Here is a 23,345-nt window from a genome sequence, read left to right as displayed (position 1 = left end):
TTTTCCTGCTCTAGGTGTTTTCCTGCTCTAGGTGTTTTCCTGCTCTATATTCTTGCCACCTCTTGACGTATATATATGTGCCTGCGCCCATTCAGAGGTTCAGCCTTAATCTTTTGCCTCTTTTGCACACTCTGGTTTCACACTGATAATGCCCTGCTTCACAATCGTGTATATAAAGTAAAGTAAGTTGTCTGTAATCAAACCCACACATCCGGGTCGGAGTGGGTTGAAACCGTGTGGAAACCTCTATCAGGCGCCATGGCTGGCCAGGGGATATTCTTTAATATTTAACTAAATTAAAACTTTTAATTACATTGATTTTCTGTTTGGACTGAAGTTGCCCATATATGGAGATACATGACCTCATAGTAATTAATAAAAAACAAATATTAAAGAACGAACCGACTTGAAGATCTGTAGTTCTGGGGCAAAACGGGAACAGAAAGCCTACAGAAAGGATCCCTTTCCATCACCCGACAGCACCATCCCAGGGGTATCCACCATAATGTCAGCCCGATCGCACCTGAGAAACCCTCCCGGGTCTCTATTCAGACAAGCTGTTACCCCCAGGAGGTATCCAGACGTGTTGTCCATGAACACATCTGGATTGGCCGATACCAGCTTCACCGATGATGACACCAACCTTAGCTCTGACCTTCTGAACGGCGATGACCCCTTGGGAGAGGCTGCTGCAGGTAGTCTTTTCCCAGAGTTCCTGGCGTCCTTCCTGAAATCTTCCGATCTGTTTGATCTTTTGAAGGACTACCAGGATCTCTGCCGGGGCAAGATAGCTGCCCTTCAGCATGCTGTTCTCGGATCAGGACGGCGCAGTAAGACAGCCGTAGGAGTTAAATGGATTCTACAGCAGGAGCTCAACACATGGAGACTGATTAATTCACTGTACAGGGATCGTGTTCAGGCAGAATTTGGAGATGACGTCATGACGGACCTGCCTGTTCCCAGTGAGAGTGAGAGGCTAGTTGTGGATCAGCTGTTCCAATGTGATAAGGTCGTCAGACAGAGTCAACTGGTTGTCGATTGGCTGGAGAGCATTGCCAGAGATCGGATGGGACATTTTGCGGACAACATTGAATGCTACGCCAAGAATGTCTACTGGGAAAACACCCTCCATGCTTTGAAGGTGAGAAGAACGGGAAGTGCTGCCCTGGTTACTGAACTGGACCCAGATGCTCCAGTGAGACTGCAGCGCCCCCTGGTGGATCTTGACAGAGAAGATGACAATAGACTCCTGCAGGACCTGTTCACACTCATCAGAGCCGGAATGATTGAACAGGCGCAGAGGTTGTGTAAACGTTGTGGTCAGGCCTGGAGAGCAGCCACTCTGGAGGGATGGAAGCTTTACCATGACCCCAACATCACCTCAGACTCTTTGAGGCTGCAGCCGGTTGAAGGAAACCCTCAGCGAGGAATCTGGAAAGCCTGTTGCTGGAGAATGGCTGAAGAACAGCAGTTGAACAGGTACGAGAGAGCGATCTACGCTGCACTCAGCGGAAACATCAAACCCTTGTTGCCAGTGTGCGAGTCGTGGGAGGATTGTGTTTGGGCGCACTTCAAAGTGATGATTGACTCGCTGGTAGAACAGGAACTGATGTCATCAGGCATGGCCCACCAGGACGCGGACGCACTGCCACGGGAGCATCTGGAAGCCAACTGGACGATGAATAAAGTGTTTGAAGAGCTCCAAGCAACAGAGTCTAAGAAGGTGATGGAGGAGACCACCGAACATTACCACGTGATTCAGAAGGCAGTTATACTGGAAGACCTGGACGGTCTTCTGGAGGACTTCAGTGATTGGCTGACGGGTCCAAAGCCCCTCCCACCTCACCTGCTGCGGTTCATGACTCACCTTGTGTTATTCTATCACTCTCTTGGCATGGCACTAAAAGAGGACGTATGTGTGGACGTCATAAAGAGTTACGTCGGTGTGTTGATCAAAGAGGATCAGTGGGAACTCGTAGCCAGCTATGTCAGCCAACTTCCTGTCGACGTAGCAACTGTACAGTATGCCAGTGTCCTGGAGACCATCAGCCAATCCGAACGGAGGAAGAGGTGTCTGCATCTGGCAAATGATGCCGGGCTAGATGTAGCAGCGATCACTAAGCTGGTGGTGGAGACTGTGCTAGGCAGAGACAACACCGAGTTCACCCTCCACACACACACGCTGGATAATGCTACTACACAGGAGGAACTGGAGAAGATTGACATCATTGATTGGTTACTGATTGACCCTGCCCACCGAGCGGAAGCTCTCAAACAGTCCAACGCCATCATGAGGAAGTTCTTAGCTGCGCAGAAGCTGGACGCGGTGAAGGCCGTGTTTTCTAAACTCCCGGAAAACTCGGTGACGGAGATCTATCGTCAGTGGGAGGGTCAGGACACGCCTCTTCCCGCTGAGGACGAGAACGCCGTCAGGGAACACCTGTGCATCAGAGCTTACCTGGAAGCCCATAAGGCTTTTAACGATTGGACCAATCACATTAACTCTGCTCCTCAGAGGCCAGACCCTGCCCACCAGGACAAGTTTACGGTGAGAGTGGCCAATGAGATGAGAGAGAAGGAGTACCAGAGTGAGTACGCTAGGTGGGAGGTAGGCGTCGGCCATTTGACCGTCAAGGTTAAAGAAATAATCCACAGCATTCTGTTTGGAGCGTGGATGGTCGACAGCAGACAGGATGCATTGGAGGACGTGTGGCGCAGCCGCCAGATGGCCACGCTGCGTTCCCTGTATCTGCCCAGATTGTGTGCGCTGTTGTTGCACGTTCTGCAGCGTTCCAACCAACACCAGGAGGCGCTACGACTTGCCGACATCATCGCTTCCGACCAACACAGGCTGTATGAGGTGTTTCCTAAAAAGGAACTGAGTCAGTTCCTTCAGAGGCTCAGAGATTCATCTCTGCTGCTGTTGGACGATGGACTGGATGCACTGGGATACCAGTTAAAACCATAGACCAATGGACTGGATGCACTGGGATACCAGTTAAATCCATAACCGTGCACGCTATGGTTTGTCACACAGTTTGTTTGTCTTGTTTATTTCAATCAAATGTGTCGTCAGAGTCAGTTAATGAGTTATTAGTAAGCATAATATTTCCATATTTACACACAAATTATATTTCTCAATTAGCTTTGCTACGCAACCTTTTTATCCTTTAAAGGAGAATTCCATACTAAAAGGCTTTCTTACCTTTCTTTGTAGTCGTTAAGTCCCCACCAAAGAGGTCCAGGTGTTATTTTGTGCAAAAGCTCCTTATTGGCTATTTCCCCTACCATAAGCCCTAAATTAATTGCATTGAATTGAATGGGAATTGAATGGGGCTATGGGGTGTTGTGCTAATTCGCTTATTTCCATCGCTCAAAATAATTATTTTGAGCGTAAACCACTCCTACAACTGGCTTTTGTGTGCAGAAAAAATGAGCATGGTTGCTATGTTCAAAATAATTTCTGACGTAATTAAATCACACCCGGGTGAACTGGATGACCGTAGCAACCATGCTCATTTTTTCTGCACAAAAAAAGCCAGTTGTGAAATCACATCCGGGTGTGATTTCATTACGTCAGACATGATTTCATTACGTCAGACATGATTTCATTACGTCAGACAGACCTTACACCACTCATTTTTTTGAGTATATCCTCTCTTCATAATGTAAATAATATCCCAAGTGGCACACTTGGGATATTATTATTTCGATGGAAATAAGCGAATTAGCACAACACCCCATAGCCCCATTCAATTCCCATTCAATGCAATTCATTGAGGGCTTATGGGAGGGGAAATAGCCAATAAGGAGTTTTTGCTAAAAAAAACACCTGGACCTCTTTGGTGGGGACGTAACAACTACAAAGAAAGGTAAGACAGTTAAGAAAGCCTTCTAGCATGGAATTCTCCTTTAATGTTTAACTAAATGTAACTTTAAATTATGAATTAGCGATTTGTTCTGAAACCTTGCCCATATATGGAGATGCATGACATCATAGAAATTAGGTTACAGTACTGACATCATCACAGTTTCCCAGAGAAAGGTACAAGTCACATTAGTGACTGTAAACTAGTCAGCTTCAAATTATAATAGTTATTATCATTTGCATTATGTTGTCTTTGTTTAAACAAGACATTAATGAAACCAAGCTCTGGTACAGTTGATGGAACAGCACGAACGGACAGATTGGGACTCTGTTAACAAACTCCTCGAACATCATGGATTTAAGCCGGTGCGTTTTGCTGATCCTTTTCAAAATGAGAACCTTTCCGATTTGGTTCTCCTGCACAAGGACGCATCTGGTGAGATCAGGAGCATCCTGAGGACGATGATCGCAGACTCGGACCGACGAGAAGCCCTCCTCCAGGAGTTTATCCAGTCCAACGACCTGCTCAAACAGGAAGTCCAAGAGCACATGAGCCTAGCTTCCCAGCACTCCAAGAGGGCTACGGATCTGGAGGGCATGTTGGACAGAATCAGGTGTAAGGTCCAAGACATGGAGAACCGGTATGCCGGGAAGGTTGCCCAACATCCCGACCACATGCACCAACTCCAACAGGAAAAGCAAGAAGCACAGAGGCGCTGCCTGGGACTAGAACAGAAGCTATCTAAGGAGAGAGATGCAGCGGCTGAGCTTCAGAGGAAGCTGTACTACACCGTCACGGAAGAGGAGAGGCGTTTGGGCCGCTGGACACCGGACTGTCCACAGAGCTGCAAGAGACACTCCTCAGTGGACCAGCACATGTTCGGCGTAATTGACTTCTATGACCTCAACGAAGACTCATCTGATGATGCGTCTTGCCCAACGAGGAGTCAGAAAGACTCGGGTGATGTTTCCCCGTCATGCTCCAAAACCAAAACCATTATAAAGCTTTATCAGGATCAGCTGAAAGAGAGCAATGCCCAGAGAGAAGAACTCAAGAGTGAGTTGCAGCACTTGAGGCGAGAGCTGGAGGCGAGGCCCACGGTGAAGGAACTGAAGTCCTACAAACAGCAACTCCGCCGTATGGACATGCTGATCAAACACAATAACACCAGCTTAACTAGAGAAGGAGGTAACTCTGGCACATCGGAAGAAAGAAGCAGCGAGAAAGCGACGGACGCTAGTGGTTTATGCGCCCGATATCGCCACTTGCTGAACGAGATCGGTGCAATTTTGAGAGGTTCCAGGACGCGGCTGCACTGGCAGAGACCCACCAATACGGAATCAGAGCTGCTTGAACTTCAGGACCTCCTCCCTACATTGGAGGCGTGGGCCAAACAACTCCACTCACTGGACAGGATGCTGGAGAACATCTCCCTTGACGACGATAAGGTCACGCGCGGTGACAACAAGGTGCTGTACAGCGATGAGAAGGTGCTGCGCAGCGCCAACAGAAAGACACTGGCGAGCATGGTTTCCCACTTCCAGACGCTGTTCGACGTGCAATCTCTGAATGGTGTCTACCCGCGCATGAACCAGGTCTACACAAGGCTGGCGGAGATGACCAACGCCATGAGAAACCTCAAAGATGTTCTGAATCTAGATGACAAAGTCACCTCTTGTGAGATTGTCAACAAGGTGGCCAAGGTGGTTTCTTCCCCGGAACATGTTGGGTTACCATATTCGCCCCCTGTGCATGCAGCGCCCCGACGCTGATGGACGTGTCTATGTGGTATTTTTAGAACATTGCTCTGAAAGAGGCCGGCTGTCTTTAAGGATGATCTGCTGTCTGTGTGTCTCTGTCTTTGCGTGCGTGCGTGCGTACGTGCGTGCATATGTGCGTGCATGCCAGCGTGCGTGCGTGTGTGCTTGTGCCCCAGAGCTAATCTTGCAAAGCGCACCAACTTAGTATCTCCATTTTTCTATGTTATACTTTTTAACTCATAGGCCTATTTGATAAAGGAAATCATGGGGCTCAGCTAACCTCTTTCAGAGCTATAGCCATCTGAGATTGGACCGAGATGTTAAACTTCATCTCTTCTTTTTCTTTTTTTTTTTTACACAAACGACATACCATGAACGCAACTTGTGGGTGAGGGACTTGTGCACATACATCCATCCATCCATCTTCAACCGCTTATCCGTAGTCGGGTCGCGGGGGCAACAGACTTCCCTCTCCAGAGCAACATTACTGACTTCCTCCTGGTGGGATTCCGAGACGTTCCAAGGCCAGTGAGTCGATGTGTTTCCTCCAACTGCGCCTTGGTCTGCCCCGGGGTCTCCTCCCAGTGGGACGTGTGTCGAGGACCTCCCTAGGGAGACGTCCGAGAGGCATCCTAACCAGATGCCCGAACCACCTAAGCTGGCTCCTTTCCAGGAGCCAGAGTGCACATCTCAAAACGTTTTCACGTCTCATCGATAGGGTTTGTCAAGAGTGGAGGAGGGCACCACAAATGTTAAATGTTGAACTGGATGTCGTAGGAAACACCACTTCCTCGACTGCCTGGCGGAGAACTGCCCCAGTGGTGTTCACCTTTCTAGTGCTTGGTCTGCTGTCTTTTATTTCATGTGCATGATGTGCATGCATGTCATTGTATAAAGAGAAGTGTTGTCTGGCAATTATTTATGGGGATTCTCTCTCTCTCTCTTTCCTTTCCTCCCTCTCATACATACACTTGCGCACACACACACACGCATGCGCATGCACACGCACACGCACACGTACGCGCAAGTTCATGCTTGGATACAAAATAAATGGTGCCATGGAAGTGAGGACCAATCATGAAGAGTAATAATAATAATAATAATAATAATAATAATAATAATAATAATAATAATAATATTAATAATACACTTTATTTATATATCAACTTTCATACATAAATGCAGCTCAAAGTGCTTTACAGCGCAGAAAAAATAATAAAAACCAAAGCAAAACAAAACAAAACAGGAATGCAGTTAAAACAATAGGACAACAGCAAAGAGCACAGTGGCAAATCAGGCAAAGGCAGTGGTACAAAAATAAGAACAGATATTTTAAAACTCAACTAAAAGGCTGAAACTGTTGCTTTTGAAAGTGTGTATTTAATGTATATACTGTAGGTGGCTACACTGTAGCCTACTATACAAGTGTAGCTCCTCCCAGCCAAGGCCACAAGGGGCCAGTTCCTATGGGAGAACATACACTATATACCAGTGGTTCCCAAAGTGGGGTCAGGGGACCCCCAGGGGTCCTTGAGGGAGTTCCAGGGGGTCCCCAGCTAAATTATGGTTTGGAACCAAATGGACCCTTATGGGTCTGTAACTCTGAGAGTGTACAAATCTCTCAGAGTTAAACTAACAGTGATTTTACAATATAAATAGGGGGTCCCAGAGATAGAAATGCCATTAAATGGGGGTCCGTAAACTAATGCATGTCCAACTGGGGGTCCTTGAAATTAAACGGGTTGAGAATCACTGCAAGAGCCAGAAAATGTTAAAAAAAAAAAAAAGGAGAAAAAAAAGGAAATGTAAAACGTAAAAATGCGGGCTAATTAGTGTCAATTTGGGGGTCCTTGGCATGGAAAAGTTTGGGAACCACTGTATACTGTAGCAGTACTGTATATGTTCTCCCAGAGGAACTGTGGCCCCCTTGGCTGGGGCTCAGTCCTTACCATGGGTCCCCAGCAGGGACGTGCACACATAGACATCAAAGGGGCTTCGGCCCCTGCCCTTTTACCCGTCTGTAAAACAACTGCCCTCTCCAGACACGAATGCAGCATTTAATAATAATAATAATAATAATAATAATATCTCAAACTTATATAGCGCTTTTCTGAGTACCCAAAGATGCTTTGCATGGGGGGGGGGGGGGCTTTACAGAGGTAACAACACAAATAAAAATGACTTTATTAGAAAAAAGGAAATAAACACTAAAAGCTATAAAAACATCAAAAGACAGTGAAAAGGGTTAGCTAGGGATGGCAATGTTGAAGAGGTGGGTCTTGAGGAGCGGTGGTGAAAGAAATGCATGGTGGTCTTTTCCATGCCAGTACCGTGAGCTTGTAGTCGTAGATCTGCTATTTTTTGCTATTTTTGTTCAAAAGTGCCCTCTTCAGCCCCCTGCCTCTCTAACCATAGATATAAACCAACCCGTTTGTAAATCCGTCAAGATTTGAGCGAGTTATGACTGTTTCTGTTTGAGCTGCCATTGAACATACTGTACTGTAGCCCCGAAGTAAGATGGCTGTCGGGTGAACGACGTCAGAAACTCCACCTTGAGCCATCTAGAGTTTATATATATCTATGTCTCTAACACTCTGCACGGACATGCTACAGAAGTGGCAAACTGGACACTGACTGTAGTAGTGTAGGACTTCACTGACTCCACTAGGTGGCAGTATAGCATAAAACGATGCAAGCTGCTCGGGATGAGGGAATCACATGACTTCTATATACGCTACGTCATCATCAGGAAGTTGAGTCTCTCATTTCTACAAACAAACCAACAGCACACAGTTATATTTACACTTTAAATAACTAATACAAACACCATTACAGAAGCAGCCATGGCGCTCAGCGACGCAGACGTTCAGAAACAGGTAATTAATGAGCTTTAGATGAACTTGAACAAAAAGTCAACTACCGTTAACAGTAAACAGGTTGTTCTGCAACTGTTGCAGAAAGTTTGTGAAACATCAAAGAACCACCTCTGATCAATACATTTGGAACCATCTGTTATTTGGCTTTATAGCAGTGTCTATTTGTACGTCTCTAAATGTTTTGATTAATTGAACAAGGTGGACCCTCTTGTAAACAAGTGTAATGCTGTATTAGGTCGTCCAACAACAGTCTTTGTATTGAGTTGTGCTTGAAATGTACTGTAATTCTGCTAACTGTTAATACATATTTCAATCAATCATAAAAACCTTTTGTGTCAATGGCGATTTGAATAATACATTGAGAACTGTATTTTATATTAAACCAAATGGCCAGGGGTGGGCAATGGTCACTTGATGCAACAATAAAATAAAAACATTAACTCGTTTTTGAAAGATCAAAGAACTATCTGATCAATACATTTGGAACCTTTGTGTCAATGTTGGTGATTTGAATAATACATTGAGAACTGTATTTTATTAAACCAAATATAGCCACAGGTTTTTATTTATTTTTTGTAATTTGTCATGTCATGTCAAATTGTGTCATTGCCGATCACTTGATAAAAATAAAATAAAAACATTAACTACCGGTATTCTCCCCAGACTGTCAGAATTGATTTTTACCTCATGTGTATTGAATTGGTGACTGATATAGTCTGGTAGTATTAACTACTATAAGTGATCATTTACTCCGAAAAGTGAATTGCTCACTCCTGATGGAGACCATATAATGTATAGTTTGTGGACATGGAATAAACATTGTATTTCTATCCCCAATACCTTCCTATAGATCAAGCACATGATGGCCTTCATTGAACAGGAGGCCAGTGAGAAGGCAGAGGAAATCGATGCTAAGGTAAAAAAAAGTGCTTTTTGTCTTTTTTTTTTGTCACACACACAGCTCTGTGTGTGTGTGTTTGCACCACGGAATGTGATGTGATGTATTGTATGTATGTATGTATGTATTGTATAATATTAACACATTGTGTGCCCTTTCAACATTTTCAAAATAGTGACCCAGGGAGCCCAATGTTATTTTTTTATTTTTTCTAAAGACGTCCACAGACATCCTGGGCACCGCATAGCGGTAATTCCCAGGACGTCTGTGGACGTCTTGGGCACACAAATTGTTAAGAGCGCCCCTCACTTCACACGTCTTGTGCTTTTCTTTCCAGGCAGAGGAAGAGTTCAACATAGAGAAAGGTCGCCTGGTGCAGACACAGAGAGTGAAGATCATGGAATACTATGAGAAGAAGGAGAAGCAGATCGAACAACACAAGAAGATGTGAGCCGTCATTCTCTCATTCTGGGGGTTTTGGTTGATTGACATCTGCATTCTCAAAATGCTCACAAGCCTGTCGAGACCTTATTTCCATTGTGGTCCTTTGGGTGTACAGGCCGAATGCCGATGTTAATACTTAATCGTACAGCGGGTTCGCGGGCCAGAAATGACAGATCTATAAGCTCACAACACTTGAACGTGATGCGATGTGTTGTTGTTGTGCTATTTGAGAACATTTAAAGTATAAGCATAACATGAATACAAATAACAAAAAGGTGAAATAAATTGGACAATGGAAGCCCTATTAAAACCTTTCAAAAATGAACTATCTACAAGCTCACTATGCGTCTATGCTTGCAGACCAGCTATTTATGAGCATTTCTGTAAAATGTCAGGACACATAATTGCTGATATTATTATTCTGCCTCTAGACTCCATACGTTTACACAGAACAAACATTTCCCCAGCATGCTACCATATGTTGCAGTTTGTTTGTGTTGCAGCTTCGTTCTAACATACAGGTTTGCTTTTTTCCCTCCACAGTCAGATGTCCAACCTGATGAACCAGGCCAGGCTCAAAGTGCTGAAGGGCCGCGATGACATGATCGGGGTGAGAACTAAAACTAAGACGAAAAATGTTGTCGACTACCTTTTTTCACTGACGAACTACATGGAAACTAAATGAAAACAAAGCTACTAAGCTTTTTTTTTTTGAGTGGTGTAAACCACTCCTACAACTGGCTTTTGTGTGCAGAAAAAAATGAGCATGGTTGCTACGGTCATCCAGTTCACCCGGGTGTGATTTAATTACGTCATTAAATCACACCCGGGTGAACTGGATGACCGTAGCAACCATGGTCATTTTTTCTGCACAAAAAAAGCCAGTTGTGAAATCACATCCGGGTGTGATTTCATTACGTCAGATCAGATCAGGCTATATAATACCTTACCTTATATAATACCTCACATCGGACGTCAGACATTACGTCAGACCACAGCTGATCATGCTATATAAAACCTTACACCACTCAGTTCACACGGGTGTGATTTTTTTAAATTCGTGAAAAGTTTAGCTTTTTCGGGAATGTTTTTTTTTAAATGTTTTGAAATAATAATAATTAAATGTAGGAAACAAACTAAGGGGACCCATAACAATGTGTCCGCGACCCACAAATGTGTCTCGACCCACTGTTTGGGAAACAGTGTATTAGAACACAAGTTCTTGCTTTCCATTTTCCTGACGAGTAAAGGCTCATTCATAGTCTGGATTTTCGGTGGTGAGGTGACCACCGCTCCGGTGGTGAGGTGACCACCGCTCCGGTGGTGAGGTGACCACCGGAGCTGAAATAACGTTGAGCGGTGATGAGTAAAAACAGAGAAGGGCTGGGGCGGTGGCGCTGGTTTGCTCCTCACCGCGGCCCGTGACGTCATGTTGTAGTTCGGTGGTCACCTCACCACCGAAAACCCAGACTATGAATAACGCTTAATGGTTTTGGACATACAAGGTTTCCACTGACCTGACAGCCACGATATGCAGCTTGCATGCAGTCATGTACAGTTCTCTGTACAGCTGGGGCTCATGTGATGAATATAATGATGGTGAGGGTGACATGGTTAATTGGTTCAGATATATATGCACGCATATCAAAGCATACATAGTATGCATTATGCTTGTGCATTTAATGTGTAGTCTATGTATATTCTGTTGAAGTTTGATACAGTCTTGTTTATTAAAACTGGACACAAGCATGTGGGACTCACAATGTAACTCAGTGAGTGGATATTTGTTTGATCTGGGGTTTATTTTACACTTTTTAGTTTATTGCATTTTTGTTATTCCTCTTTCTTGTACTGCTTTACTTATGTCTTTATTGGTGTTTATTAGAGATGTCCCGATACTGTATCGGTATCGGGAAAAGTATCGGATCGGCCCTTATTTGTCATATCGTGTCATATCGGTGAATATGCCAGTCTAACCACCGATCCCACACAGGGGTAAGGGGTTGACACTATGGCAGGTAAATAAAATGTTGGGACATGTGGAGTTTGCTTTGGAGTTGCCCAAACTGCAAGTGCACATTTGAGTGAAGAGTCTGTTATAAACGCAACACGAGATATAGCTAGATGGCTATAAACACAACGTGAGATCACGACACTGGTATCGGTATTCTGTCGGCTAACACAGAAATTGAGGTATCGGGATCGGATCGGAAGCTGAAAAGGTTTATTGCTCTTTTTGTGTAAAGCACCTTGATCTGCAGCTCAAGGTGCTACTGTATACTATAATAATAATAAAGAGTATTATGTTTCTGTGTCTCAGGAGCTGCTGGAAGAGGCCCGTGAGAGGCTTGCAGACATCGCCAAGGACACGGACAAGTACGCCAACCTCCTTGAAGGACTGGTGCTTCAGGTAAACGCCATCGCTACTATGGAGATATGTCAGCCTTTTGGCCTTTTTGAAGATATATATATATATATATATATATATATATATATATATATATATATATATACACACGCATATAAATAATATTATTTTATAGTTAAGATAAGTAAACTAACTGCAGGCTGCAGCATGCAAGTGTCATGTTTGATTGAGTGATTGAAATATTTACAGTTTGCAGAATTACAGTACATTTCAAGCACAACTCAATACAAAGACTGTTAACTGTGAGTGGACGACCCAATAAAGCATTACACTTGTTTACAAGAGGGTCCACCTTGTTCAATTCATCAAAACATTTAGAGACGTACAAATAGACACTTCTATATAAAGTCAAAGAACAGAACAGGAATTCATCATAAAGGAGGTAAAAAGGGAAAAGAAAAATGTACAGTGAGGGGAAAAGTGGTGGGGGGGGATTCAGATTTTACGGGGGCCAGTTTCGAATTGCAGCCGTCCGTAGGTGCCCTTTGAGAGCGGTTTTGAAAAAGTCAAGGGGTTTGCATGTCTTAATGACTGGTGGTAGGGCGTTCCACATTTTGGTGGCATAGTAGCGAAAATAATTTAGTCCCTTGTTAGTGCCGAATCTGGGTTGTACATGGTTCGTTGCACTTCCTCTGGTGTTGTGGGTGTGGACTTGTATCCTCAATGTAACTGTTCCTCTTTCCAGGGCTTCTACCAGTTACTGGAACCTAAAGTGACCATTCGATGTCGCAAGCAGGATGTGGACATGGTGCAGGTCAGAGTCTAAGATGGACTGGTTTTTTTCTTCTTTTTTTAAATTGTTTGTTTGTGGCTTTCGCCTTTTTATTTTATTTTTTATAGAGCAGTGGTTCCCAAAGTCAGGGTCCGGGGACCCCCAGGGGTACTTGAAGGAGTTCCAGGGGGTCCGGGGACCCCCAGGGGTCCTTGAAGGAGTTCCAGGGGGTCCGGGGACCCCCAGGGGTCCTTGAAGGATTTCCAGGGGATCCCCAGCTAAATGATAGTTTGGAACCAAATGGACCCCTTATGGGTCTGTAACTCTGAGAGTGTACAAATGGAACCAAATGTACCCTAACGGGTCCATTTGGTTCCATTTGTACACTCTGAGTTACATTAACATTGATTTTACAATATAAATCGGGGGTCCCAGAGATAGAAATGACATTAAATGGGGGTCTGTAGACTAATACCGTATGCACGTCAAACTAGGGGTCCTTGAAATTAAACGGGTTGAGAATCACTGCTAGAGCCGTAAAAAATGGGGGTCCGTGGGCTGATTAGTGTCAATTTGGGGGTCCTTGACATGAAAAAGTTTGGGAACCACTGTGAGGGATGGACAGTGGGGGGGGGGGAGGGGGGGAATGCACTGAGGTCCGTCGGGATCGGGAGTCGAACCCGCGGCACACTGCCAGACTGGACTACCAACCAGCGTGCCTGGACCGCTGAGCCACGGCCCAGGCCTAAGGTGGACTGTGTTCAACTTTACATCAGTGGTGCGTGCCCAAACTGTCGTGGACCCATTTGTATGGGTATTAAAAACAAATTCTCAAAATAATTTCATAAATGAATGGAAAGAATTAAGACTTTTTACAAGCTCACAACACGTCTCATTGTGATGAGTTGTGAGCTTGTAAACAAACTATTTTCACTAGTTTGGGTGTCGGGGAGACATCATTAATGTCTGTCGTGGGTCTCAAGCTAAAAGGTTTACATTATTAATTTAATTGTTAAAAACACAAGTTGCCCTCGAGATAGTGATGGCATACGGTACAACACATAGGTTTGTTAGTCATATACAGAGTATTTTTTCTATTTTAGTTTTAGTCGTAGTCTCTTGAATAGTTTTCATTTAGTTTTAGTCACATTTTAGTCACCTGGAATGTCTTAGTGTTAGTCTAGTTTTAGTCGACTAAATATCAGATTTTAGTCGACTAAATCTACAGTTGATTTAGTCGACAAATTTATTTTGGCGGGCCTTGATGCCGTTGTAATGACTGATTTTACACTTGCTGAAAATAGCCGATGTTGTGAGCTTAGTTTCCATTTAGTTTTCGACGAACATTTTTAGTCGTAGTTTTAGTCGACAAAATCAACACTGGTCATATATAGTTTGTTTTGCATGTTATTTTTCTGACAGGCGGCAGTGGATAAAAACATCCCCATCTTCAAAGACACCGTGCAGATCAACATAGTGGTCAGAATCGATCAGGATCGTTTTCTTTCCCCTGATATGTAAGATGATTCATGTTATATATATATATATATAGTATAGCACTACAGTATGTACTCAACAGTATTGAACTTTCGTGTGTGTGTGTGTGTGTGTGTGTGTGTGTGTGTGTGTGTGTGTGTGTGTGTGTGTGTGTGTGTGTGTGTGTGTGTGTGTGTGTGTGTGTGTGTGTGTGTGTGTGTGTGTGTGTGTGTGTGTGTGTGTGTGTGTGTGTGTGTGTGTGTGTGTGTGTGTGTGTGTGTGTCCACAAGAATTGAGATCACGATTATTCTTTTTACATTTATTAACAAAAACATGAGTATATGAATTGGACCAAATAGTGCTGCACAAAATGAGATTGCATACTGTAGGTGTCTGAATGTAGATCTCCATCTTTTTTTCGATTCATTGTGCAGCAGCACTAGTGTCCGTCCGTTGTGTCGTCTACTGTGGCGGGTGCTGCGGGTACAGGCTTTAGTTTCGACATACTATTGGTCCAACAACGACAACCTACCTCAAACCCTAACCTAACCTTAATCCGGTCGCCAACCTTAACGCACGGTCGCCAACCTTAACCCATTTAGGATGGGAACCCCTTTTGGTGTTTTAATCATTATTATGTCATACTTCGGTGCCGCGCTACAAGCTTGTAGATCTGCCATTTTTGAAAAATCGTGTGCGGACTCCATTGGCAGCCGCAACATATGGCAGAGACGCTGTTACTTATACCCATATAGAGTACTGAGTGACGTTTATCGTATCAAGAATATATATGCCATGATTTTGTGAATGTAACCCTAACTGTACTTAGCATACAAGGACATAATATTTGTGTCCTTGTATGCTCTCATTTACATGGACATGGACTAAATGGTTAAAATGTGTCATTGTTTTCAACAGCTGTGGAGGAGTTGAAGTCTACAACGACAATGGAAAGATCAGGGTGGCGAATACGCTGGAGAGCAGACTGGAGCTGATAGGCTATCAGGTAGAACACTTCTACCTTCTACCATTTCCATGATGTAGTCCAGGGCATTTACAGGGTCGTTACTTGGGTCACGTTCAACATATCCTGTCGTTCTTGATCTCTGGACAGATGATGCCTGAAGTGCGAATGGCCTTGTTCGGTGCCAACCCCAACCGGAAGTTCACAGACTAACGCTGGCTTCTGAACGACGGACCTACCTACGGGATACAGAGAGAAAACACAGACTGTTCACTGGATCTATGGACACATCACAGCAAACCAGGAGCACAAAGGGCCTTTACAAACACCTGCTCCTCTTCTTCAGGGTGAGAGAACATGGCTGTTGAGCAGACTGTGATACGTGTGTGTGTGTGTGTGTGTGTGTGTGTGTGTGTGTGTGTCTGTGTGTGTCACGTGCACATACAGTAGAGTGCCTTAACACATTTTGTGCCCAAGACGTCCACAGACGTCCTAGGAATTACCGCATGTAGTCTGTGGACGTCTTGAGTTTTTGTTTGTTTTGTTTGTTTTTTTCTTTAAAAATGTCAAAGTGGGTCTAAAAAGTGGACACCCTGGGTCGCCATTTTGAAAGATTAAAAGGGCACATAATGTGTTTAATATAGGGTAGATATTCAAGCCCTGATCTGTGACAAGAGGTTGCCTTGTATTGTAACAGTGGTTCTCAAAGTGTGGTCCAGAGACCCCCGAGGTGTCTGTGTGAGGCTTCCAGGGGGTCCCCAGAGACCCCCAGGTGGTCCCCAGAGACCCCCAGGTGGTCCCCAGAGACCCCCAGGTGTCTGTGTGTGGCTTCCAGGGGGTCCCCAGAGACCCCCAGGTGGTCCCCAGAGACCCCCAGGTGGTCCCCAGAGACCCCCAGGTGTCTGTGTGGGGCTTCCAGGTGGTCCCCAGAGACCCCCAGGTGGTCCCCAGAGACCCCCAGGTGGTCGGTCCCCAGAGATCCCCAGGTGTCTGTGTGGTGGCTTCCAGGGGGTCCCCAGAGACCCCCAGGTGGTCCCCAGAGACCCCCAGGTGGTCGGTCCCCAGAGATCCCCAGGTGTCTGTGTGGTGGCTTCCAGGGCGTCCCCAGAGACCCCCAGGTGGTCCCCAGAGACCCCCAGGTGTCTGTGTGGGGCCTCCAGGGGGTCCCCAGAGACCCCCAGGTGTCTGTGTGGGGCTTCCAGGGGGTCCCCAGAGACCCCCAGGTGTCTGTGTGGGGCCTCCAGGGGGTCCCCAGAGACCCCCAGGTGTCTGTGTGGGGCTTCCAGGGGGTCCCCAGAGACCCCCAGGTGTCTGTGTGGGGCCTCCAGGGGGTCCCCAGAGACCCCCAGTTGTCTGTGTGGGGCCCCCAGGGGGTCCCCAGAGACCCCCAGGTGTCTGTGTGGGGCCTCCAGGGGGTCCCCAGAGACCCCCAGGTGTCTGTGTGGGGCTTCCAGGGGGTCCCCAGAGACCCCCAGGTGTCTGTGGGGCTTCCAGGGGGTCCCCAGAGACCCCCAGGGGGTCCCCAGAGACCCCCAAGTGTCTGTGTGGGGCTTCCAGGGGGTCCCCAGAGACCCCCAGGTGTCTGTGTGGGGCTTCCAGGTGGTCCCCAGAGACCCCCAGGTGGTCCCCAGAGACCCCCAGGTGTCTGTGTGGGGCTTCCAGGAGGTCCCCAGAATATAATCGTTAAATATACCATCGAAATGTCAGCCTATTTTATACCTGAGCTATTTGAAAAATAGCTGATCTAGAAGCTCGCAACTCGCGTCACAACTCGCGGTGCGTGGTGGGCTTGTAGATCAGCTACTTTAGAAACCGGTTTAAAATTAATGGTCTTCATGATTTTAATTTTCTTTTTTTAACGACACAAATCTATTTAGATGGGACAAATAAATACAATATTTGAGAACCACTGCTGTATATTCCAATGTAACTGTAAATGTGTACTTTTCAGTTTGGGAGAACCTAGTCTCACGTAGCCAGACAACTAATTCCACAATCTCCGAATGCTATATAGAGTCTGGAACTACACCTCCTGAATGTTATATAGAGTCTGGAACTACACCTCCTGAATGTTATATAGAGTCTGGAACTACACCTCCTGAATGCTATATAGAGTCTGGAACTACACCTCCTGAATGTTATATAGAGTCTGTAACTACACCTCCTGAATGCTATATAGAGTCTGGAACTACACCTCCTGAATGTTATATAGAGTCTGTAACTACACCTCCTGAATGTTATATAGAGTCTGGAACTACACCTCCTGAATGCTATATAGAGTCTGGAACTACACCTCCTGAATGTTATATAGAGTCTGGAACTACACCTCCTGAATGTTATATAGAGTCTGGAACCACACCTCCTGAATGCTATATAGAGTCTGGAACTACACCTCCTGAATGCTATAGAGTCTGTAACTACACCTCCTGAATGCTATATAGTGTCTGGAACCACACCTCCTGAATGCTATATAAGGTAGAGTCTGGAACCACACCTCCTGAATGCTATATAGAGTCTGGAACTACACCTCCTGAATGCTATATAGAGTCTGGAACTACACCTCCTGAATGCTATATAGAGTCTGGAACCACACCTCCTGAATGCTATATAGAGTCTGGAACTACACCTCCTGAATGCTATATAGAGTCTGGAACTACACCTCCTGAATGCTATATAGAGTCTGGAACCACACCTCCTGAATGCTATATAGAGTCTGGAACCACACCTCCTGAATGCTATATAGAGTCTGTAACTACACCTCCTGAAATCCGAGTAAGGATTGGAAGCTGCCTCTTCCGTTCACAGAAATAATATATTTTTAAATATATATATTTTTGTTTCTATTTCTGCTCGGCAACAAAAGCTATATTATGCTTTAGGTGTTTTCTATTTATATTAGGATACATTTGTGCGACTGTAAAGACGAAACGGAAGTGGGGAGGAGGCTCCACTTCCGTTTTATATTTTACTCGTGATAGAGCTTCTGTTGCTCCAGACTGTATAACGGAAGCATTTGAAAATTGCGAGAGGCAACAGGTCTGGCCACACGAGACTAGGGAGAACCTGAATCATTTGAACATGAGACTAGGGAGAACCTGAATCATTTGAACACGAGACTAGGGAGAACCTGACTCTTTTGAACACGTACACACATGCACCCTTATTTAGGTAATCACTAATCAGAAGCCATACTGCAGTTTTCCTTCTGCTTTGTATATTTCTGGTAGGACTGGGCTAAAATGGACTACTATTTCATATATATATATTTACCTCTATATGGTGGGCGTGACTGGTGCTTCACAAAATATTTACACAATTTTGTTTTAGATAATCATTAGTAATGCCTGTGAAACCTTGTATGTTCGTTTTCATGAAATAAACGATGAAAGTAAATTAGAACCTTGTGTTCCATTAGATCCAATATAGTTATTATTTAGTCACAAGCTCTTGCTGATACTTTTCATTGGTTCAATATTTATAAAACCTACAGGCTTAACCCATTATGGGCGGGAACCCCTTTTGGTGTTTTAAGCATTATGTCATACTTTAGCTATTGAAAAATAGCAGATCTACAAGCTCATAGCAAGCCACCGAGTGGCGCGCTACGAGCTTGTAGGTCTGCTATTTTTGAAAAATTGTGTGTGTGTGTGTGTGTGTGTGTGTGTGTTTGTGTTATTTCAGAGCGAACGTTTGGCTTAAACACTTATCTGATCCTTTTTTTCGAATGGCAAAAATAGCGTCCCAACTCGCTATGAGCTTAATATAGATTGGCTTTTTGTGCTAGCACATTATTTTACAAAAAACAAAGAGATGGAGATGCAAGGTTTCTACCCGACTGACCATATATGGAAATGTAGCCCAGTCCTGCCTTCTGCTGTGTTCTGTTTCTCATTGGAATGGCTAGTTTATTTCTAAATGATGTGTGTTCATATGAGAAGTTTACCTTTCTTCCAAAGCATCGTAAAAAGTAATAAAATAAATAAATGTGCAACTGAGAAAGCAGTATGTTTGTATTTATTTTATTTACATCTTGTAAACAAAGCATTCATTAGGTTAATTCATTCTGTCTCTACATGAGGAAAAGTGTACCGTGTTATTCTAGCCTCATCAAAACAGATCTGACATTAAAAAGGTAAAAAATAAAATGCTTTTTTACTGCCACCTAGTGGATCTAGGTAGCAAATGGCAAACAGTTGGCAAGTCAAGATGCCACACATAGACCCTCCATGTTAAGTTTTCCTTATCAGTTCTCGTCCCAAAACTGGACACAAATACCGGAAAAATAACACTTCTTTCCAGCACCTTAATTTCCACCATGCCGGTTGGAGACTTAACACTTTGTCTTGTTTTAATGTCTACAGACTTTCATAAAAATAAGGCTTTATTTTATTGTGCGCATGTCATGCACCGAACAGATATAGTGTATACCGGTAATATAGTATAAAAGTTCAACTAAGCAGTAACTAAATACATAATTCAGAAGGGTTCTGTTTAATAACGGGATAGTTCAGATTTATTTTTAACCTAAGCTGTATGAAATACTTAATTTAGTGGTTTCAACTGTATCAATTGATTGCCCGAATCCCGTGGTGGGAGTTCTGCTCTGGTTTTGGTGAAATATTAAGTAGTTCTGGTCATTTTGTGGGGGGCACTGAGGGCCATGCATTAAAAGTAAATTAATCCACAAAACTAACGTCATTTGTATTGTTGACCTATTTCTAAAATTAGTGCAACTTTCGTTACTTTGACCCCTCTATCACACGGAACATATTTTTTGGCCGTAGTGACGTGGACACAAAAAACATAGTTCCGTGTGATCACGGTCCAAAATGAACGAAAATTGTTGACCTATTTCTAAAATATTAGTGCAGCTTTCGTTCATTTTTTACCCCTCTATCACACGGAACTAGGTTTTTTTTTGTATCCATATCTCTACGCCCAAAAAATAGTTCCGTGTGATAGAGGGGTCAAAGTTGAACGAAATTTGCGCTAATATTTTTGAAATACGTCAACAATACAAATTACGTTAGTTTTGTGAATTCATTTACTTTTACTGCGTGGCCCCCAGTGCCCTCCACAAAATGACCGTAAAGGTGGTTGCACACTGTACGCGTTTTTCGGAAAACGCCGCTAAAAATCAGAGAAACGCGCTCGGTGTGTGGAGACCTTAACTACTTAATATTTCACCAAAACCAGAGCAGAACTCCCAGCACGGGACTCAGACAATCAATTAATACAGTTGCAATCACTAAATTAATGGCAAGTATTTCATACAGCTTAAGTTAAAAAGCCCTTTTAAGCCATTCTGAGCCAAAGAGGAAGTCAAGGCCAACTGGATGGCGAGTCCAGCAGACTAACCTGTGGCCTGCAGGCTACACGGGGCAGTTTGTTAGGATATACACACTGGGATTAAAGCATTAGTGGCAGATTAGCCAATGACCTTAGTGTGTGACGGGCAGCACCTCCACATACGGTACACTCCATGAAGGAATCCAAGATTACAACTCTGACTCTGAGCATGAGGCAGAGGGCTGTGCTACTGTATAGAGAGTATGCACATGCATGATTTTCCCATCAAGACACGCCCCCCTCATCTCGACTGAGTGGCAAAACATTGAGCAGCGTGGAGCGTTGGAGTTTGGAAGCGCTCGTTGGAAATCACTCAACCGTCCTCCTGCGTAGCACCTGTTTCTAAATGTCACATAATGCATAATGACACTTGGAAAAATAATCAAATGCAGGGCATTTCTTGACAGAAAGTAGCTCATAAAGTTTCTATGGTGGATTTTTATGAAACAAAAACTTTGCAGATTTTCAAGCTTTTCGTACAGCTGCAATGTTAGTGAGTTTAACATTGTTTAATGCAACCAGACAGGACTTTTCTGTTTGGATGAATGGGCTGTCAAGGCCAGAAAGTAGTTTTTGCCACTCAGTGGGCGTTCCTGCATAACTTCCAGCTTGTCGATCTGCTATTTTTTTTTAAACCATGAAAATGTTTGAGAACGACTGATATAGAAACACAGAAAACTGTCATGATTTAGAAGACATTTGTGACCAGGTCTAGCAAAATGGTCCTCATCTCGCCTATAATGAAAAGGCAGAAAATCTAAAATAAACTAGATTTTTTTATTTTTTGTGATTTTCGTTTTTTTCATATTAACACAGTTTGAATGTTGAAGGTTTTCATTCCAACAGATTATTGATTTGGGCAAATTAAATGTATACATTTATAAGTCAAAGTATACGCTTGTTTTGTGAACATTCAAAGGGGTTTTTCTCAGCTTTGGGTAAAACGGCACAATCATTTTAAAATGGTCATATCTTCTTCAAATATTTTCCAATTTCATTGAATGATACATCATATGAAAGCTTACATTCTGTACTTTAATAATCTGTAAAAAACTGAAAAATTACTCTGGTCGAGATGAGGGCCTATTTGCCAGACCCGGTCACATTTGTAAAATCTTTTCTCAGGTGAAAATGGGTTAAGCTCCCTTTTCGGAGAGGGAGAGAAAACCAAGCCCAAAATGTATGTGATTGGCATTTGAATTCAACCCAAATCCTCAGTTGTGACACAAACGTGGCATTAAGTCAAATGTTTTCTACGACATTAGAATTTAAACAGCTTTTTGTTGAACACGGGTGGGGATTTGTCACTATAGTGATAGCTAGGTTTGAGTTTTTTTTGTTTTTGTTTTTTTTTGTTTATATGTACAAATAGCATGATTGTTGGCAACTTTTGTCAGTGGTCTCACAGTGAATGCAGAAGCTCTCCATCCATACCAAGTTACCAACCAACCAACCGGACATGGTAATCTGTCGGGTCAAAAGAAGAGCCCCGGATATATTACTGCAATCCTGGTGAACACCCCCAGATTAGGCTCTCACACACACACACGTGCACAGGAGTCGGGACACACACGCCCACGTGCACAGGAGGAGTCACACACACACCCACGTTAACCTCGCCTCACCAGGCTTTCCACCTCGGAGTAAAGCCTGGTCTCTGTTCCAAAAGTGCCGTGTGAACCGGTCTGGAGCGGATGATATCGTTACGTCATGTTGTAGTATTGTTAGAGAGCTGACAATGAGGTTATATCTTCCCGTCTTCTCTGGAGTCCTGCCTCAAAGCAGACCAGAGGTAGAAAACTGTCGTTCCCTGATGTCATCGCTAGGGACACATGCATCAGTAAGCAGGAACTGGGGATGGCAATGAAGGACCGGGAAGTCTGGCGTGTTATTGTGAAATCCACGATCTCGACCGCGGTCGAAAAATGATGATGATTATTGTTTTGTAGTCATCAGGCACCGGAAGAATAACAATAAAGCCTGTAGCTTTTATTGAGAAAAGTCGGTTTGAGAAGTTCCGGAAGATTGACGACTATACAAAACAATACTACAACATGACGTAGCGATATCATCCGCTCCCGACTGGTTCATGAACCCGAAATGGAATGGTGCCCAGGCTACACCCACGTGCACAGGAGTCAGGAGTCTCAGGACCCTGTTTAACCCATGATGGAACCCTGTGGACAGCATTTAGGAACCTAGAGAAACATAATTAGCATGCAGTGATGGTCCACACATATTAGTCGTTGACTCGTTGTTGACACCTCTCTCCTCCAGAGCCCGACCGATATAGTGGCCATTATTTCACTTGTCAGTATTGGTAATTAATATTCTTCTAATATGTCCCAATTTTTATTTTTTATTTTTTTTATCAATTTTATCCCTATTTTTCACATGTCATTATGAAGTGTTTTTGATTTTAAAAAATAAGTAAAAAGATGTACAATATCTACCGGTACAAACTCGCAACACGTGCAATGCAATGAGCTTAAATGTTCTCACAAAAGTTTTTTTTTCTAATATTGACAAGAAAAAGTTGCTCTTTTTGAATCAAAGCGTCTGTAATTGG

The 23,345-nt window shown here is 43.9% G+C and overlaps 3 protein-coding genes across 23 annotated transcripts; all 3 read left to right on the top strand.

The window, feature by feature from the left end:
- Positions 1-505: 505 nt before the first annotated feature.
- On the top strand, positions 506-2,968 carry LOC306923237 (nuclear pore complex protein Nup107-like; the record flags this gene model as incomplete). Its single annotated transcript, XM_079501269.1, has 1 exon — positions 506-2,968. One exon carries the CDS (start codon positions 506-508, stop codon positions 2,966-2,968), a length of 2,463 nt encoding a protein of 820 aa, XP_079357395.1.
- A 1,362-nt stretch (positions 2,969-4,330) lies between these two features.
- Positions 4,331-5,641, top strand: LOC306923236 (centrosomal protein of 70 kDa-like; the record flags this gene model as incomplete). Its single annotated transcript, XM_079501268.1, has 1 exon — positions 4,331-5,641. The coding sequence occupies one exon, from the start codon at positions 4,331-4,333 to the stop codon at positions 5,639-5,641; it is 1,311 nt and encodes a 436-aa protein (XP_079357394.1).
- A 2,727-nt stretch (positions 5,642-8,368) lies between these two features.
- On the top strand, positions 8,369-17,333 carry atp6v1e1a (ATPase H+ transporting V1 subunit E1a). Of its 21 annotated transcripts, none has more exons than XR_013790022.1 (11): positions 8,369-8,505; positions 9,356-9,421; positions 9,741-9,850; positions 10,391-10,457; positions 12,168-12,257; positions 12,961-13,029; positions 14,410-14,504; positions 15,382-15,469; positions 15,578-16,220; positions 16,326-16,367; positions 16,436-17,333. XR_013790022.1 is itself a non-coding variant. In XM_079501343.1 (9 exons), the coding sequence occupies exons 1-9, from the start codon at positions 8,473-8,475 to the stop codon at positions 15,638-15,640; spliced, it is 681 nt and encodes a 226-aa protein (XP_079357469.1). In that variant the 5' UTR covers positions 8,369-8,472; the 3' UTR covers positions 15,641-17,333. The 21 variants fall into 21 exon arrangements, 1 of the variants encoding a protein (XP_079357469.1); XR_013790025.1 differs by having other exon boundaries at positions 15,578-16,346; positions 16,436-16,477; positions 16,609-17,333; XR_013790026.1 differs by having other exon boundaries at positions 15,578-16,346; positions 16,436-16,477; positions 16,546-17,333.
- The last annotated feature ends 6,012 nt before the right edge of the window (positions 17,334-23,345 follow it).

The sequence above is a fragment of the Electrona antarctica genome (assembly GCF_951216825.1).
Source record: "Electrona antarctica genome assembly, chromosome: 5".
Lineage (NCBI taxonomy): Eukaryota > Metazoa > Chordata > Actinopteri > Myctophiformes > Myctophidae > Electrona > Electrona antarctica.
This window is presented reverse-complemented; position numbering and strand designations above follow the sequence as displayed.